The sequence below is a fragment of the Paramisgurnus dabryanus genome, chromosome 17, assembly GCF_030506205.2.
Source record: "Paramisgurnus dabryanus chromosome 17, PD_genome_1.1, whole genome shotgun sequence".
In the NCBI taxonomy this organism is placed as follows: Eukaryota; Metazoa; Chordata; class Actinopteri; order Cypriniformes; family Cobitidae; genus Paramisgurnus; species Paramisgurnus dabryanus.
The window spans coordinates 16,491,958-16,510,988 of record NC_133353.1 but is presented as its reverse complement, the minus strand read 5'-3'; the positions used below and the strand labels follow the sequence as shown (position 1 = coordinate 16,510,988).

General features: G+C 41.2%; 1 protein-coding gene across 1 annotated transcript in view; it reads right to left on the bottom strand.

Moving 5' to 3' along the window:
* Positions 1–16,130: 16,130 nt before the first annotated feature.
* Positions 16,131–19,031, bottom strand: part of zbtb8a (zinc finger and BTB domain containing 8A) — a 50,840-nt gene continuing 47,939 nt past the window's right edge. Inside the window, exon 5 of the mRNA XM_065274281.2 lies at positions 16,131–16,874. Coding sequence (XP_065130353.1) covers positions 16,563–16,874 — 312 coding nt within the window. The 3' untranslated portion in view covers positions 16,131–16,562. The remainder of the gene's footprint in view (positions 16,875–19,031) is intronic.

Sequence of the window (19,031 nt, the reverse complement as noted above, 5' to 3'; positions counted from 1 at the left end):
TTTTCCCAGCGCCAAATTTGTTTAACAACGCTATCCAGGGATTGCTGGAAAATCACTAAGGCTAATTGTATGGCTGGACAGAAAAGTGCACTCAGTACTCTAAATATAAAGACATAATATATAAATACAAAGTAACTTTCAAATACGAAGTAAAATCATTCACTGGCTCCCAAATGAAAAAATACTGTAGTGTAAAATAATAATAATAATAATAATAATAATTCATTACATTTATATAGCGCTTTTCTGCAGCACTCAAAGCGCCTTATAGTAAAATTACCATAGAAAAATGTAGTAAAATTACTCTAGTAAATAATATAGTGTTTTTAAACCATTTTATAATAAAGTAAACTGTATTAAAATACTATAGCAATTTATGGTAAACTTACTATAGGAAATGTAAAATTTCAGAAAAACATTAGTAGCCTATAAAAATGACAGAAAAGGGTAAAATTATTACAGTTTATTGTTCAATCATTTATTTTACAAACATTGTTTTAGACATAAAACAAAAGTGTGCTGTTCAGTCCAAATTCACATTAAAACTAATATTAGATTTACACATTCCTTATCAAGTATTCCTTTATGACTTTAATAGACTTAGTGTATTGTACACTTTTAATAAATCAGTGTACAGTTCCTTAATTCAAACGACTTTTAAATTTTTTTAAGATGTACAGTTTTCCCATGAAATTTCCAAATTACACAGGGTCACATTTGTCTATGCCAAGCAGTGAGAAAACACAAACATTATTGTTTAAAAGGTTTTATGAGTGAAGGGCCATCCGTCAGTACTCACTGAGAGAGATACACATAAATACTACTTATTTTTCCACCTAAAGAACTGTGGTGTACTCACAACATAATAAATGAATTAAAAAGTCTGGTTACATTACCTTTAAAAGGTTTTATGAGTAGGAATGACCGTTTGGTCAAGAATAGACAGCCAGTCAGTTAGTCCTTTCTAAATGAGATTCAAACTTGCGCAGGAAACATTTGTGCTAAACAGTGAGAAAACACATAAATATGAATTAATTTTCCACTTAGAGAACTGTGGTGTACTCAACATAATAAATGAACAAATAAATGTGTTAACGTTTTATGAGTGAAGGGCCGTATGTCAGTACTCACTGAGAGAGATTCAAACTCGTGCGGGAAACGTTTGTGCTAAACAGTAAGAAAACACACACAAATATGAAAAAAAAATTCCATTGAAAGAACGGTGGTGTACTCACAACATAATAAATGAATAAATAAATGTGGTAACCTTTGTAATGAGCCTTTGCGATGATGAGCCGGTCGTGACACCTTACCTTTAAAAGGTTTTTACAAGTATGAATAACCGTTTGGTCGAGAACCGAAAGCCAGTCTGTTAAGTTAGGGCGTTTTCACATTAGCACTTTTGGTGCGCACCCGGGTTCGATTGACATCAGAGTTCGGTACATTTGGATGATGTGAACGCTGTCTTCCGAACTCGGGTGCGCACCCGCGAAACGTACTCGAGTCCGCTTGAAAAGGGTGGTGTGGGGTCCGGTTCATGTGAACTCCAGATCGGTTCGCTGCTAATGTGAGTGCAATCGCACCAAATAGCGGAAGTGAACCACTGTTAATTACGTATTATATGGAATGTCCCACCAAAACAGACGTGTGTGTTTGTATGCGTACACTTACCTTGACAACAAAATGCATAGGATGCTTGCTTGACTTTTGTTCTTATTTTTTTAAACCTTTGGTTTTGTTTTCAAAGAAATAATACAGAAACACACTTGCGTCTATCTGGCCCAAACATACTAAAGTCGTTTCGATGACAACGGTCTGTCCGCCGACGTCAATTTTTGCGGAGGCATTCAGAAATCATCTCTCTGCTTGGAGTTCGTCAACCACGCTAGTCGTCTTCTCGTTTACAGCGGTTGTCAAGCAACATGAGAACGCGCCGGCTGCAGCTTGATGATGCAAGCGTACCGCAGTTCGGATGCAAAAATAATATGTGAACACAGTCCATGGGGGACATGGGGAGGGGGGAGCAATCGAACTCGGGTTCGGACCAGGCAATCGCACCAAATGTGAAACCGTCCTTAGTCCTTACTGAGAGAGATTTTCACATTAGCACTTTTGGTGCGCACTCGGGTTCGATTGACATCAGAGTTCGGTACATTTGGATGATGTGAACGCTGTCTTCCGAACTCGGGTGCGCACCCGCGAAACGTACTCGAGTCCGCTTAAAAAGGGTGGTGTGGGGTCCGGTTCATGTGAACTCCAGATCGGTTTGCTGCTAATGTGAGCACAATCGTACCAAATCGCGGATGTGAACCACTGTTAATTACGTATTATATGGAATGTCCCACCAAAACAGACGTGTGTGTTTGTGTGCGTGCACTTACCGTGACAACAAAATGCATAGAATGCTTGCTTGACTTTTGTTTTTATTTTTTAAACCTTTGGTTTTGTTTTCAAAGAAATAATACAGAAACGCACTTGCGTCTGTCTGCCCGCCCCAAACATACTAAAGTCGTTTCGATGACAACGGTCTGTCTGCCGACGTAAATTTTTGCGGAGGCATTCAGAAATCATCTCTCTGCTTGGAGTTCGTCAATCACGCTTGTCGTCTTCTTGTTTACAGCGGTTGCCAAGCAACATGAGAACGCGCCGGCTGCAGCTTGATGATGCAAGCGTACCGCAGTTCGGATGCAAAAATAATATGTGAACACAGTCCATGGGGGACATGGGGAGGGGGGAGCAATCGAACTCTGGTTCGGACCAGGCAATCGCACCAAATGTGAAGCCGTCCTCAAACTTGCATGGGAAACAGTGAGAAAACACACAAATATTAATTATTTTTCCACAACTGTTGTGTACTCAAAACATAATAAATTAATGAATAAATGTGGTAACATTACCTTTAAAAGGTCTTGAATGACCGTTTGGTTGAGAACACAGACAGACAGACAGTTAACGTTAGTCCTTACTGAGAAAGAAACACACATGAATTAATTCTCTACTTACAGAACTATGATGTACATTAATCTGCTGATAAAATGAGTCTCAGGCAATATTGCTGTCTCAATGTCGCATTGTCCAAATTACACAAATTACTGTAACCGATTCAGTATTAAAATGAAGACAAACAGTATGTTTTTAAAGTTTAAAGATGCTTTAAAGAGGATGAAGGAATCTGAGGCATATTGCTGTGTCAATGTCGCGTTGTCTTGTCCTATGTCCAACATTTCAGACAGTATTAAAACGAAGAGTCAAGACAAACGGCATGTTTTTAAAGTTTAAAGATGCTTTAAAGAGGATGAAGGAGTCCAAGGCAATATTGCTGTGTCAATGTCGGGTTCTCTCGTGGTAACATTACACAAATTTCCTTAACCAATACAGTATTTGAATGAAGAGTCACAACAAACAACATGTTTTTGAAGTTTAAAGATGCTTTAAAAAGGTTGAAAGAGTTTGCAGTGCTTACCTGTTAGCTCTTCATGTCGTCCTAGCTGTTGCTTGCTGCTCTGTGAAACTCCATGAGAGATGTGGGGGAGGGGCGTGTCAATTTAAAGCACATTATTTACTTCAGGTGTGTGTGAGGGAGAATGTGTGATTCAGTACTTATTCAGTTTAAGTTAATTTTTAATGTAATACTTATTTGGTTTAAGTTATGGTTAATCATTTGCAGTTTTTGAGTTCATATCACAGTTTTTATTTAATGAAATTAACTTAAAAAAAAAAAAAAAAACATACAAAATTCTAGTGGGGGAACAGGATATATGTTAATCAATGTACAGAAAGAATTTCCAGATAAAGAACAACCAGGAATAAAAAATGAAAACAAAAAACAAAAAGCAGAGATTCATCAAAATAGTAATTTCCTAGATATGTCACTACACATTTTCCTTGCAATTTTAGTAGATTGGATCTTTTTTAGTGAAGACAAAAATAATTTAAAGTCATTATAAGCCAGACAAAGGAAGGCTTAGAACGCCTCCACTTACAGCAATAAATATGATATTTACCCATCAGAAGTAAAGAGATTTTATAAGTAAACATATTTTGCACAATTTATATATTACTTATGAATATTTAAGGGAAATTATATTTGACACACGTAGGTTATTACGTGTATTTTGGATTTTAATTTCATTACTGTCTGTGCCTACCCATCTCCGTGGCCTCATCCGAGCGCACTTTGCAATGCGCGACGTGAGTGTCTTTTGCTAGAGTAAAGAGCGCATTAATAATATGCGCATACAGTATTAACGGGATGACAACGCAGGTTTGCTTATCACATACATAGATGCGCAGCAGCACAAAAACGCTTTTAAATATGAAAAAAATTAAAGGATTAAAATGTAAAAGATTATTATTGAGTCTCTTGGACATAAATGATGACCAATTATGAGACGTTAGAAGGCGTAAAGAGCTGCTTCATCTGTAGCTACCTTGGTAAGTAGGCTAAATAAATGCTTTGGTTTAAACAAATGCATCTAATGTTTTTTAAATGCTTCCACACGGATTTATTGTATATAATGACTCTGCACCTGTGGATATGCTGAGATGAGAACATTTTTTAAGTAATGCTTTAAAAAAACATGACGCTGTCCGAGTGCTGAAAGGTCTCCGCACGTTGGTAAATTCTTTATCTCTTGTTTGTAACAAATAAAGTATTTTTTTTTAGTACAAACGTAATATAAAGCCTAATATATTCTAAAAATGTCATTATACACCATGTATTTCTTTATAAAAGTATACAATATCAGAACTAAAACCATTTTATTATTTTTGTTCAATTTATGAATTATTTATAAGTTTAAAAACAGACAGTAATAGTACTATTTAGTAAAAAAAAATCTATATACAAATATACTAGTTACTGTGAGAATATTTTACACTGTTAATCGACGTGTGATCCTAACTTAAAAACGAAAGTAAAGTATGTTTGTACGCATGGAGATTGAAAATTGTGAAGTTTAATTAATATTATATGTTGTTATAATATTATATGTTGTATGTAAATATTTTGTATGTATGTATATCTGAAGTTGTAACGAAAGTAATTCCCCCTGGGATTATTGAAAGTATTTCTGCTTCTGATTAATAGCCCATACTGTATATTCATCTGAGATCCGATGACGTCTGTGTGTTTCAGACCCTGGCTGTGTGCACTGAAGTGTATATGACAATAAAGTAGTGAAATTCAATGTATTTATTTTTAAAATGTATTTTAAATAGGCCTATAGGCTCATAGGTTTTTGTAAAACAAAATTCACAGCACCCCCTGTTCAAAATAAAAGAACACACGCACAAATTTCATCTCTCCATCTCCAACCTTTTTACATAAACCACAAGGAAATAATCTCCAGCTATATAAATTTTATTTAACAGTTATCCAGATCCATTAGTGTACTTTAAATTGCTTTGTAATAAATAATCGGTCATCATTTATGTCCAAGAGACTCAATAATAATCTTTTACATTTTAATCTATGGAGACAATTTAATGCCGTATAGTTTTGCACAAAAATAAAGTTTTGCAAAAAATAAAAAATAATTAAGCAATCAAAAAAATGTTTCGTGAACAAAAATAAATGTTTTGCAAACAAAAATAAAAAATTGCAAAGGAATGATAAAGTATTGAGCAGAAAAAATAAGTTTTGCAAGCAAAAATAATAAATTGCAAAATAAAATAAAGTTGTGCAAAAATAAAAATATAATCAATTACAAAAATCAATGACAGCTGTAATCCTGTTTTATCTTTGTCACACATTTTTTAATGCTCAAACATACTAAATCATTTGCAAAGCTCATTTTATTTTGCGTTTCAGTCAAGCGTGCGCTCACGATACCGGTTTTTCTTTGCGCTGCACTTTTCTGCGTGGTTCTCTTTGTGGCACTGTTTTGACGTGGGGGTGGAGCCAAGGGATTGGGGGCGTATACAACTCGCCCGCGTGTGTTACGTCATCAGCTTGAGTCGCAGACTGTGGTGAAGCTGAATCAGGAAGCACGGACATGCGGCTGGATCTACGGTATGTGTAAAGATTGTTTTCTTTTAGTTCGCTAGTATTAATATGGCGTTTAGTTAAAGGGGCCATGGCATGAAAATGTTAGCATTGCCACTTTGTAGGTGTGAGCAAAAATAGGTCATTGAAATTTGGCTTTCATTATGATGTCATAAGAATTTCTTATTAGAATAATACCGCCCCTTAATCTGCACTATCCAACCACTGCACTGCTATTTAGTGCAGAGAGAAAGAGAGACAAAAGAAGGACTTGACAGCACAATTGAATTTGAATTACAACAAACCACCATCATTGTGATCAGTGTTTGCACTTCATCCGCTCATTTGCATTTTAAAAAACACACCCAACAACGACACATTTTTGCTCAAACCTACAAAGTGGCAATGCTAACATTTTCATGCTATGACCCCTTTAACTAAATGTGTATTAAGACGTTTACTCAAGTTAAAGAAGTTAGGGACTAATTAATGCGGTGATTATATTATCAGTACACTTGCACGCTACTATATGCAGACAGGATCAGTAGAAATACTTCTGTACTTTACTTTGATAAACCCAGGCTTTATTTAGCATTTGTATTACTGTAGTAGTATTACAAAAATGATGGTTAAACTATGGTTATTGTAGTGGGACCATGATACATTTGTGGTTACTATGGTTTTTAAAATACCGTAGTTAAACTATAATAGCTGTAGGGTCGTTTCTTATTGTCATTACATTATGTTTTGACATTATGAGTCCTTTGTTATTGTCACATTAGTTTATTAAATAAAATGTGGTGATGAATTAGGACATGTTGCATGTTGGTCATTGTTTGTAACAGCATGTTTACTCTGTCTCTCACAGGCAGAGGACACACTTAAGTGTCTTAATACTGTAGGAAAGATTGGTTATGGCTTAGTTGTGTAACCTTTTCATGTGCATTTAAAATATCTAATAATAATTCTGTTGTTTTGTGTGTTCCAGGTGTTGTGAACTGGAAGAAATTAAACATTCAAGCCATCTGACACAGATTATCCTCTTTGAAAGTCTACATACATTGAAATAAAGTTTATTTGACTCTATTTTCATTGTTTTTTTGTCAGCTTTTTTATAATTGTAAAGTAATTTCTTCCATATTATGAAACATAAGCTTTGCCAAAATGTTCAGATAACTTTGTGAAAAGCCTCTTTAGTTTACCAGGGAGAGAAATACCAATCTCATGCAACTGTCATTTTCAAACATGTAAAGTTATGTTCTCACAATGATTAACATTTTACATTAAGGTAACAATCACTTTAGCTTTCCACTAATATCAGTTTAAAATGAAAGATTTTTTAAGCATTAACCATACATCAAGAATAAAACAGAAGACATAACAAGTGAAATGACCATACAGTGCAGTGTGCCAGTGAGGTAGGGTGGTGGGTCACTGCAAATTGCCTGTATCCAATGCGGGACAGTGTCCTTATGAGAAATAACCACATTACCATTTCTGCTTCATTTATATGGTGCCAAATAATACAAAATCACAGAAAATACAACCTGGCAGACTATCTTTACACCGTTAAGAGACGAATCTTTATCAAATACAGACTATAAACAAAAATAGACAAAGGTGGACACAGACAAACATGGCTCGTGAAAGAAGAACGTTCATTGTGACAGTGGTGAGGTCAAAAGTCACACAATTTCTCCTTCACTGTGGTAAATGTAAAGATCCTATAGTAAAACACTTTGAAAAAAGTCTCAAAGCTCAGCTGAGTTTCACAGCTCTTCAGAATATTGTAAATATTCTCTAATTCAATTGTATTTAGTACTTCATCACCTTATTGAAATTCCACATTTGTGTTTGTTACTATTGTGTTATTGTATGTTGTTTAATATATATGCTTGGCAGTATTGTAACTGCACACAGTCATGCCAATAAAGTACCTTTAAATTGAAAATAATACCAAACATGATATAACTATTTGTTGAGAAACAAAAGTTGTATTAGTAATATCAGAAGTGCTTTTCTGATATTATGAAACTGTGCGTACCGTTGATATTCAGGTGTACGCAATATCTGCCCTTCATAAATGCCGCGGCCGAAAACGAGCGTCATTAGAATAACAAGCCCATATAAATTCAAGTCTCCGCCTCCCCCACGCCCTCATTTTACGCCATTGACACACGAAAGACGGCAAAGAAGAGAATCCGGGGAAGTGAAAAGAAACAAAATTGTTTTATTTGGCAGTTTAAAGAGTGGGATTAAAGACACATTAATAATTGGATGACAATTTGTAATATTCTTATTATTATTTTTATTATTAATTGATATTTAGAAGAATAATTATTTATTATTATTGTTATTTACTGTTGCCTACATCTAAATTCTATGTCTGCTTAATGGTTCAGTTAATTCAGTGCGTTTTGTGGTGTTAGGAATTGTTTGCGCATTTCTGCACTAACTCAAAATGTGCGTACACCACCTCCTGAGCTGGCGTAGGATTTGAGCGTGCCGTACGCCAATGTCCATATTGATAAATCTCAAAGTCACCGTGGTTTTGGGTGTACGCAAGGTGTACGCTGGAAATTTGGTGTACGCACTTTTGATAAATGAGGGCCACTGTCTCTAGTATGTATACCGTACAGACTCCTCCCCAGGTACGCTTTAATATGGAGCTTCAATGCTGAAAAAGAATAGAATTTGCAGAAACTGAAGGATTTCTGAAAAACAATGGACAGTTTATTGGCTCTGATCTAATGAGAAAATCAACAACAATCATTACAAAACACTAGAAAAGTCATTGACCATCTCAATAACATAATACAGTGGTGTCAGATTTTAGACTAAAGAACATTGTCCTTTGGTGTAAACTTTCAAAGAGGATAATCTGTGTCAGATAAGCCTTGGATCTTTAATTTCTTCCAGTTCACAACACCTGGAACACACAAAACAACAGAATTATTAGATATTTTATAGATATTTTATATGCACATGAAAAGCATACACAAGTCAGCCATAAGCAATCTTTCCTACAGTATTAAGACAATTACAATTAAGTGTGTCCCCTGCCTGTGAGCAAACATGCTGTTACAAACTCAGAAACAATGACCACAACATGCACAGTGTGTTATGTCCAAATTCATCACCACATTTTATTTAACAAACTAATGTGACAATAACAAAAGACTTATAACGATTCGTCACGACCCTACAGCAATTATAGATCTGTTTCGACCTCACTCTGACCGTCACTACGGTCTAAAAAGGAATGATCACCTTCGTTCTGCCTATCACCGAGACCATTATGTCAACAAAGTCATGTCCATGACCTCCGGAAGCAGAACGACCCGCATCTATAATTAGCAGAGAATGCTCCCGGTTCAGTCTCTCACCTTGATCGCCTCATACGAGACCGTGAGTAAGAGACTACGTATTCAGGTAAGAAATTCCTGACTATTTCCTTGTTGCATTCCACTAATTCGTTACCTAAACGGTGCGGGTGCCTGGTGCCCCCGAGAATTGTTGTGGTTTGTGTATTGACTTATTATTTCTAGGTATATACCTTTCATTTAAACTTATATGCACTAGATTTCCGGGTAATTTAAGTTGTTTATCCGTGTGCCTCTACTGCTGTTCGCAGCCGTGGGCTTTGTGCGAGCCCACTAAGTGCGTTCGCGCGCTGGTGTGGGCCGCCATTATACCTGTGTTTGTATTTACTGCTGTTTTCAGCTGGTATATTGTGTCTGCTACTAGTGCTATTTTTTGTTGAATTATTTAGTTGGGGGCTGTTTTTTCCAGTACATTATAAACAGCCCTGTTATTATTGTGTTCACTATTTCAGTCTGTTAGGTGCGTTTACGTGCTGGTGCAGGCTGTGGCAGTATTTCCCCACACCCTATACCCCTGTTCGCAGCTGGTAAAGGGTTAGTGTGTGCCTGCTAAGTGCATTCGTGCGCCGGTGCGGGCCATCATAATACTGTGTGCTGTGCTTTTCTGCTCTTAGGTGCTTTTTTTCGCCTTGAGTGGCGGCTACAATCACACTTTTTCCTGCAATACTCCCCTCTGACACACCCTATACCCCTGTTTGCAGCTGGTGGGGCTAGTGTGCGACCGCTAAGTGCATTCGTGCGCTGGTGCGGCCCACCGTATTACCTTGGCGGATTGCTGGAGGAGGACTCCAGGCATTATATTGGGTTTCTGTGTTGCTGCAATGGCTTCCCACTACTGCAGGATCTGCAACGCCTCCATGAGTTCTAGGGATGGGCACAGGGAGTGCCCCACATGCCTTGGAGCTGCCCACGTGCTGGAAGACGTGGACAATCCCTGTAGTGCAGCCTGTGATCTCTCCAGGGACGAGAGATCACAGGTGCGCGGCCAGGTGCGCGGCCATGTGCGTGAGGAAGGGAGCGGGAAGCAGCGCTCCCCTGACCAGTCGTCCCTCTCCAGTAGGCATGGGCGTAAACACAAGCGCAAGCGTTCACGTTCGCGTGATCAACAGCGGGATTCCCCCCATGGAGTTACCCAGGTTGAGCCACCCAAATCTGTTAAGCCCCCTGCCTCAGCTACGGTGGCAGAAAACAGCAGCACGGGGTCACTCGAGATCCTTGCGGCTCTCCAGGCTCTGTCACGGAGGTTGGACAAGTTAGAAGGTAACCAACAGGACTTATTACATGAGGATCCCCTCTCAGTCAGGCCCGAGAGCTTCGGCGAGGAGGAACAGCAAGACAATGTAGATGTGATATCCCTATGCGCTTCACACACAGTGGTGGACGACACCACAGGTGGCGACGACCTCGAAGGGGAGCTACATTCTAGCTCTGCTGAGCCAGCTGACGGCTCCACGGAGCCAGGAGAGGCCCCTGTCAGTTCCCTGATGTCACGGGTACTGAGCGCTGCCAAGGTTTTGGGCCTTCAGGGGCCTACATCTGCCCCGGCTCCCGCTGGAGGTGTTTGGGAGGGCATCTCCCGACCTGAACCACGGCCTTCTATACCTGTAGCAGATGACTATACTGCAATGCTGAGGTCATCATGGGGTACAAATTCGAAACGGCCCCAGTTTAATGCAGGTTGTCGCCAGCTGGCAAATGCTAGTTATCTGGTTGAAACTGGACTGGGGAACATGCCACCAGTTGAGTCGCCTATGGCTGCATTGACGTCTCTGGGGTTCTCCCGTGTATCCTCCGATCCACGGTGCCCTCGCAAGGAGTGTGCCAAGACGGACCGTCTGGTCACCAATTCCTTCAACGCATCAGCTCGAGTGGCCCGTATGGGTAACGCTCTAGCCATCACCCTGGCGGCTCTACGGAAGACACTGGGCCCAGACGATCATGATTCCAGGGCCCTGGTCGACGCGGCTCTTTCTTCCCACTCCCAGCTGACACGTGACGTGGGGGATGCTATGGCCTCTGCAGTGCTGTGTCGCAGACAAGTTTGGCTGGCACAAACCTCCCTGCCAGATGCCATCAGACAGGAGCTACTCAACCTCCCTGTGGTACCAGGACACGTCTTTCACCCTGGATTCCAGGAGGTGCTTGATCGGATTGAACGGACTGCAGCATCTAGGGAAGCTGTCCAGAGGGTTTGCTCTAGGTCTGCTTCAACTGCCGGCCGCCCACCTGTCAGTAGGTATAGGCTGCGGCAGCCTACCCGGCCTCCATCAGCATGTGACAACCCAGAGGCACGGGTCTGGCGATTTCGTGCACCTGACCGACGTACAGCCTCAAATTCCAGAATTAAGGGACGACGAGGACCACAGCGGGGCACAGGCAGGGGTGCAGGCCGCAGTGGCGGTCCTGCATAGGAGTCCCGGGTCGCCCGTCGATTGTCCTTCCCAGCTGTCACGGACCTCCTGGGAGGGCATTGTGCCAGACCCTTGGGTCGTGGCTACGGTGGCTCGCGGCTACCGATTACAATTTCGGCGGCGACCCCCAACGTTTTCAGGGATCAAGATAACGTCCGTAAAAGACCCTGTTTTAATGTCCGTCCTCGTCAAAGAGGTCCAGGAGTTACTTCTGAAAGGGGCCATCTCAGAAGTACCGCCCAGCGCACAGCTCACTGGGTTTTACTCCAAATACTTTATTGTTCCAAAAAAAGACGGCGGTCATCGGCCTGTTCTCGACCTCAGGCCCTTGAACCGATATCTCAAGGTGCTACCCTTCAAGATGGTCCACACAAGGGTGGTGATGCAGTCTATCCAGCAGGGGGAGTGGTTCACGTCCCTGGATCTGAAAGACGCCTACTTCCACGTCCCAATCTGTCCAGAACACCGGCCTTTCCTGCGCTTTGCCTTTCAAGGCAGGGTATTCCAGTTTCAGGTCCTTCCCTTTGGTCTTTCTCTGGCCCCAAGGGTCTTTACTCGTGTGGTGTCAGCTGCGCTGTCCCCCCTCCAGGCTCGAGGGTTGAAGATCTTGCCCTACCTGGACGATTGGCTCATGTGCGCCCCCTCTCAGGAGCAGGTAGTACGAGACACGAGCACAGTTCTGGCCCACATTCAAATGCTAGGCTTCACGGTCAACCACAAAAAGAGCAACCTGCAACCCCGCCAACAGGCAGAGTTCCTCGGCATCCTTCTGGACTCGGTAAGCATGACTGCGTCTCTCACTTCACGAAGAGCAGACAGCTTGATCAACATGACGAAGCAGTTCCACTTGGGCAGCCTTGTCACAGCTCACAGAGTTCAAAAGCTACTGGGCTTGGTGGCCGCAGCAGCAGCAGTGATTCCTCTGGGCCTGCTGAGGGCACGCCCCCTTCAGTGCTGGTTCAATGCTTTCCATCTTCACCCCAGAGACGACAGGCAGATGAAACTGCGTATATCTCAAACCTTCATCAAAGCCCTACGCCCTTGGAGCAACCGGGAGCTCATTTTACAAGGTGTCCCACTGGGGGGCCTTCCCCACACGAGACAGGTCATCTCAACGGACGCGTCCCTGACAGGCTGGGGGGCTGTCTGGGAAGGAAGGGCAGTGAGGGGCACATGGCAGCCGCTGTGGATGAAGGAGCACATAAATGTCCTCGAGTTGAAGGCCATCCATCTTGCTCTTCAGAAATTCCTGCCAGAGTTGCAAGGCCAACATGTTCTGGTGAGGACAGACAGCACTTCGGCAGTGTATCATATCAATCACCAGGGAGGCACGAGGTCCCAGCGATGCCTCCAGGTGGCAGAGGAGTTGCTGATATGGGCATGGCCTCGATTTTCCTCACTGAGGGCAGTGCACATCCCAGGTGTGGAGAACAGAGCGGCCGACATTCTCTCCAGGACAGGGCCACTCCCGGGAGAGTGGAGGTTGAACACCGACGTAGTTGTTCAGATCTGGATACGTTACGGTGCGGCCCAGATGGATCTCTTTGCTTCAGCGGAGACAACACACTGCCCAGAATGGTACTCCCTCATGGGGCAGGAGGGCAGTTTGGGCCTGGATGCTCTGTCGCAAGACTGGCCAACAGGCTTGTTATACGCTTTTCCTCCACTCCCTCTCATAGCTCAGGTCCTCCGAAGGATCAGAGAGGGCCAACACTCAGTCCTATTGGTCGCGCCACGGTGGCCAGCGAGGCCATGGTTCCCAGAACTCCTCGGATTGCTGCAGGGTCAGCCATGGCAGTTACCGTGCAGAGCAGATCTCCTGACGCAAGCAGACGGGCGGATTTGGCATCCGAACCCGGGAGCCCTGCGTCTATGGGTTTGGCCCCTGCAGAGCCCATCGATGGACAGCTAGATAAGGCTGTACAGGAGACACTTAATAATGCCAGGGCCCCATCTACCAGAGCTGGCTACGCACTCAGATGGAGGATCTTTTCAGAGTGGTCTTTTGGCTTGGGCATCGAGCCAACGGTTTGTCCCGTGCCACAAGTATTATGCTTCTTGCAGTCTCATTTTGATCTGGGCAAGGCAGCCAGTACGATTAAGGTCTATGCTTCGGCCATTTCAGCTTTTCACCAGAGGGCAGATAACACATCCCTGGGTAGGCACCCTCTGATTAGCCGGTTCTTAAGGGGAGCCCGCCGGTTACGTCCAGGTCGCACCTTGCGGGCACCAAGCTGGGACCTGCCTACAGTTCTGACATCTCTCACTGAAGGTCCTTATGAGCCTATTGCAGACGCAGATTTACGGTCTTTGTCTCTTAAGACAGCATTTCTCTTGGCTCTCTGTTCAACCAAACGAGTCGGGGAGCTGTGTGCTCTCTCCGTTAGTGATGACTGTTTGAGGTGGCAGGCAGGGGGCACTGGCGTGTCACTCTGGCCGAATCCAGCTTTCCTGCCAAAAGTGCTTGATCAGCAGTCCATGAACAAGGTGTTGGAGCTGGCCCAATTCCAGCCTTCCGCTGCCTCACAGGCAGAGCATGACAAGCTTAGCACATTGTGTCCAGTCAGGGCCTTGAAAGCCTATCTGATCCGTACACAGGCTTTAAGAAGAATGCACTCTCAACTGTTTGTCTGTTATGGGGCGGCAAGGCAGGGACTGCCGCTTTCCAAACAGAGGCTATCTCATTGGCTGGTGGAGGTTATTTCCCATGCTTATAAGGCTCAGGGGATACCGGTCCCAACAGGTACAAGGGCTCATTCTACTAGGAGTGTGGCTACATCTTGGGCTGCCCTCAAGGGTGTGGCAGCAAGCGACATCTGTGGAGCGGCTTCGTGGTCTACGCCATGCACTTTTACAAGATTTTACCGGGTGGATGTGACTCGACCAGCTCCGGTCGGCGATGCTGCCCTCATGTCTGTGACTGAGCGAGGTTCTAATTGATCCTGGGTTCCTCGCGACTCTGTTGGTATGTGTCATCCCTTTTTAGACCGTAGTGACGGTCAGAGTGAGGTCGAAACAGATCGTAGGTTACGCAGGTAACCATGGATCTGTGAGACCGAGGGATGACCGTCACTATCCTTGTCGCTCGGACCATTCTGAGGCGCTCAAGGTAGGAGACTGAACCGGGAGCATTCTCTGCTAATTATAGACGCGGGTCGTTCTGCTTCCGGAGGTCATGGACATGACTTTGTTGACATATGGTCTCGGTGATAGGCAGAACGAAGGTGATCATTCCTTTTTAGACCGTAGTGACGGTCATCCCTCGGTCTCACAGATCCATGGTTACCTGCGTAACCTACGTTGTTTAACTATGGTATTTTAAACCATAGTAACCACGAATTCATCATGGTCCCACTACAATAACCATAGTTTAACCATCATTTTTGTAACACTACTACAGTAATACAAACGCTAAACAAAGCCTGGGTTTATCATAGTAAAGTAAAGAAGTTATTTCTACTGATCTTGTCTTTTTTACAGTCTATGGTCTGCATATAGTAGAGTGCAAGTGTACTGATAATATAATCACCGCATTAATTAGTCTCTAACTTCTTTAACTTGAGTAAACGTCTTAATACACATTTAGTTAACTAAACGCCATATTAATACTAGTGAACTAAAAGAAAACAATCTTTACACATACCGTAGATCCAGCCGTATGTCCGTGCTTCCTGATTCAGCTTCACCACAGTCTGCGACTCAAGCTGATGACGTAACACACGCGGGCGAGTTTTATACGCCCCCAATCTCTTGGCTCCACCCCCATGTCAAAACAGTGCCACAAAGAGAACCGTGCAGAAAAGTGCAGCGCAAAGAAAAACCGGTATCGTGAGCGCACGCTTGACTGAAACGCAGAATAAAATGAGCTTTGCAAATGATTTAGTATGTTTGAGCATTAAACAATGTGTGACAAAGATAAAATAGTCTTTATTTTTGTTTGCAAAACATTTATTTTTGTTCACAAATTTTTTTTTGATTGTTTAATTCTTTTTTATTTTTTGCAAAACTTTATTTTTGTGCAAAACTATACGGCATTAAATTGTCTCCATAATATACGCATAGTGCCTAACAACGCCCTTCAGCCGTTATTTATTCGTGATACAGCACTTGCCTCAAGTACCTTATTGCTTTTATAGAACGGTTACCACACAATATTAAAGTAAAAAAAAGGTTTCTTCAAAAAAAAAAAATTGTGCAACTGTTATGAAGTTAAATCAATAAAAAGCATTTCTTCCTCTAGAAAAAAATCCATAAAAATGTTAAATATAGTAAATAATAATCACATTAACGTATGGGTTCAAAAAGTGCTTATATGTAATATTTATTTTCAGACAAACTTTATGTTGGGCATGTGACTTTTAACATATTTTAACAAAATTTTTGCATAAATAAGAGTATTACACAACAAGTAGGAAAATGTACGCTGAATCCATGCAACACAGTATGCAAAGTTATATGCTTAAATCTTTGTGGTAATTTAACTGTGAACACTAAAAACTGCTGTGAAAAATTATAGTCAATGGCAAGAATAACCCAATGTCAGAAAGATCTGTCCCATTGCATGAGATTGTTAAACCACATTGTCATTATTCCTGTAAACATCATTTTGAAATAAACTATATTTATATTTAAATTACAGAAATAAAATTGTATTTTATAAATGCAGTATTTTGATATTTTAGTATTTTTATATTAAATGAGAACAATTGAAATTATACAAACCACACAATAATCTATTTTCTGAAATGATAACACACGAGACTGTCAGGATGATCATAATCATCACTTTCCACTGGTGTCCTCATCGCTGTCGTCCACCTCCTGGATGATGAGATCTGCACCAGAATCTTCTGCAAGTTCATCATCATCCATGAGCCACGTCATTTCCCTGTCCTCACTTGTGTCCTCTTCCACCTCGAACAATAGCCCTTCCTTCTCTTTATTTCCATCTGTAATTAACTCATTATAGCCACTCTCTTGAATACAAACATTGCACAGTCTGTATCTGCGAGTTCCCTCGCTCACCACTCGTCCATTGATCTCGGTTACATGACGTTTGCATTTCCTGCAAACCAGTTTACGAGCCTGGTGGATCTTTAAAAGACAAGCAATGAAAAAGAAGAGGTTAAATATTTAGATCTCATATTAATATAACTGATCAATTTAAAATATTGATTGACAGGATGAAAATAAAATCAGATCTTCATATTCAAACCAAAGCTAATACCAATACAATAAATGCAATGTTTTAATATTCAATTATGGTAATACTCAAATTTATTTTAAAATACAAAACATGAATCCCAAATGTTACCTTATGTACATGTGACTACACAACAACAAATAAAATGCAGACCTAAAATTAATTATATTACTGAAGCTAAACGGCTTCAAAATTAGCCCCTTTTGAAGCTTGAAAGATGTGATAAAATTCTTTGTGCTTTTTGCTATGGAATGGATTTAGAACAACATGAATGTAGGTCAGTTTTAGTGCTAGGTATACTTTTTTCCGCGTCCGCACAGCTTACAAAGCATACACCGTGAATATGCGCAGACGGGCGGTTGTAACACAGTCTCACCCCATGTCGTCAATATTTGACGACACTTGACCATTCGTCAATATGTGACACGGAGGGTATACCTTTCGCGTCATTTTTTGACGAACTGGGGACTTCAATACTATTACGTCCGTTGCATTCTCTTCTCCTATTTTCTTACTATTTTCGCGTCGATTTAGGGTTAGATTACGCAAAATTAAACAGTGTACGCGAAATTAAACAGTGTACGCGAAATTAAACAGTTGTCACCGGGCGTTGGGGTTAGAAACAGTTGTCACCTGGCGTTGGGGTTAGAGTTAGGTTTGGGTAGGGATGTCATTATGTAAATCTAACCCTAAACCGACGCGAAATTGGTAAGAAAATAGGAGAAGAGAATGCAACGGACGTAATAGTATTGAAGTCCCCAGTTCGTCAAAAAATGACGCGAAAGGTATACCCTCCGCGTCACATATTGACGAATGGTCAAGTGTCGTCAAATATTGACGACATGGGGTGAGACTGGGTTGGCTTTTGACCCATCCCCAGCAAACATTGATGTGAGCCCCACGTGGGTTCTATCTAGGCACCATGGGTTCCATGTGGGCATGGGGTTAACATGGGCAACATATCTGGATCCCTTGTGGGTTTCACTGTGGGTTACATATAGGTAGGCTATGCCCATGTTGGATGATAATACATACCTATACCTATATCAGTATAACACTTTATAAATTAAAAGGCATTATTTTGTATTGTGAATTGTATTATTGTTTATGATAATGTTATTATAATGCTCACCTGCCTATGAATTTATCAAATATAAAATGTTATTAGAAGTGTAGGAGCTAAAGATGCGCAGATTGTCTTCTGGTTGGGTGGGTCAAATAATTAAAAATAGAATGATTAAGTGGTGGGTCCCGAGTGGATGCGCTAAACCATTGAAAATGGAATATCATCTACATTCTGTAAAGTTTTTTGAGATGGGACGCGGCAGTCACCAGTGTAAAGTTAATTTAATCAGAGACGGAAAACTGCAAATGTGGAAGGTTTCACAGGCGGATACCAAAAATGTTTGGGATTAATTCCAAATGCCGTTTTTGCGCCCTTGAAGGGCATTTCGCAAAGGGAATGTTGCATAAACAGTTGATGCAAAAAGAGAAAAAGACGCTGTATTTAATTGGTCTATTCACCAAGTTTAACCTATATTAATTTATCTACAGTATTAGACACAATTGCAACTTTCTCTAGAATTTATACATCAAAAGTTCTGATCTTGGAAAAGAATATAGCATTGGGATGATCACTTTCGATTGGAATTTCCTTTATCTCTTTGTGAGCGGGAGCCGCGTAGGCTTTAATCAATCATTGAACAGATTATTAACAACCAATCATAGAACATTTTACTGACCCAAAGTGGAGCGTTTAAAAGATTTCGGCTACATCCAAATAACCACAATTGCGCTCTTTGCACTTGACCACTTGAACACTTACATGACGTATTTCCTGTATTTTGCCCAAGTGTTCTAGTGAGCGTGAAGATCCCAAGCATGCATGTTGCAATTTGCACCAAAATTTTTTTTAGCCTACTTAAAATATATTTTTAAGGTTTTCTTTAAATAAAATTAACACATAAACAAATGAATAAACAAATGAACATTTAAATAACATTCTACACTTTCAGACGCAGAATTCTTTGCACCTGTAAAAAAACTCA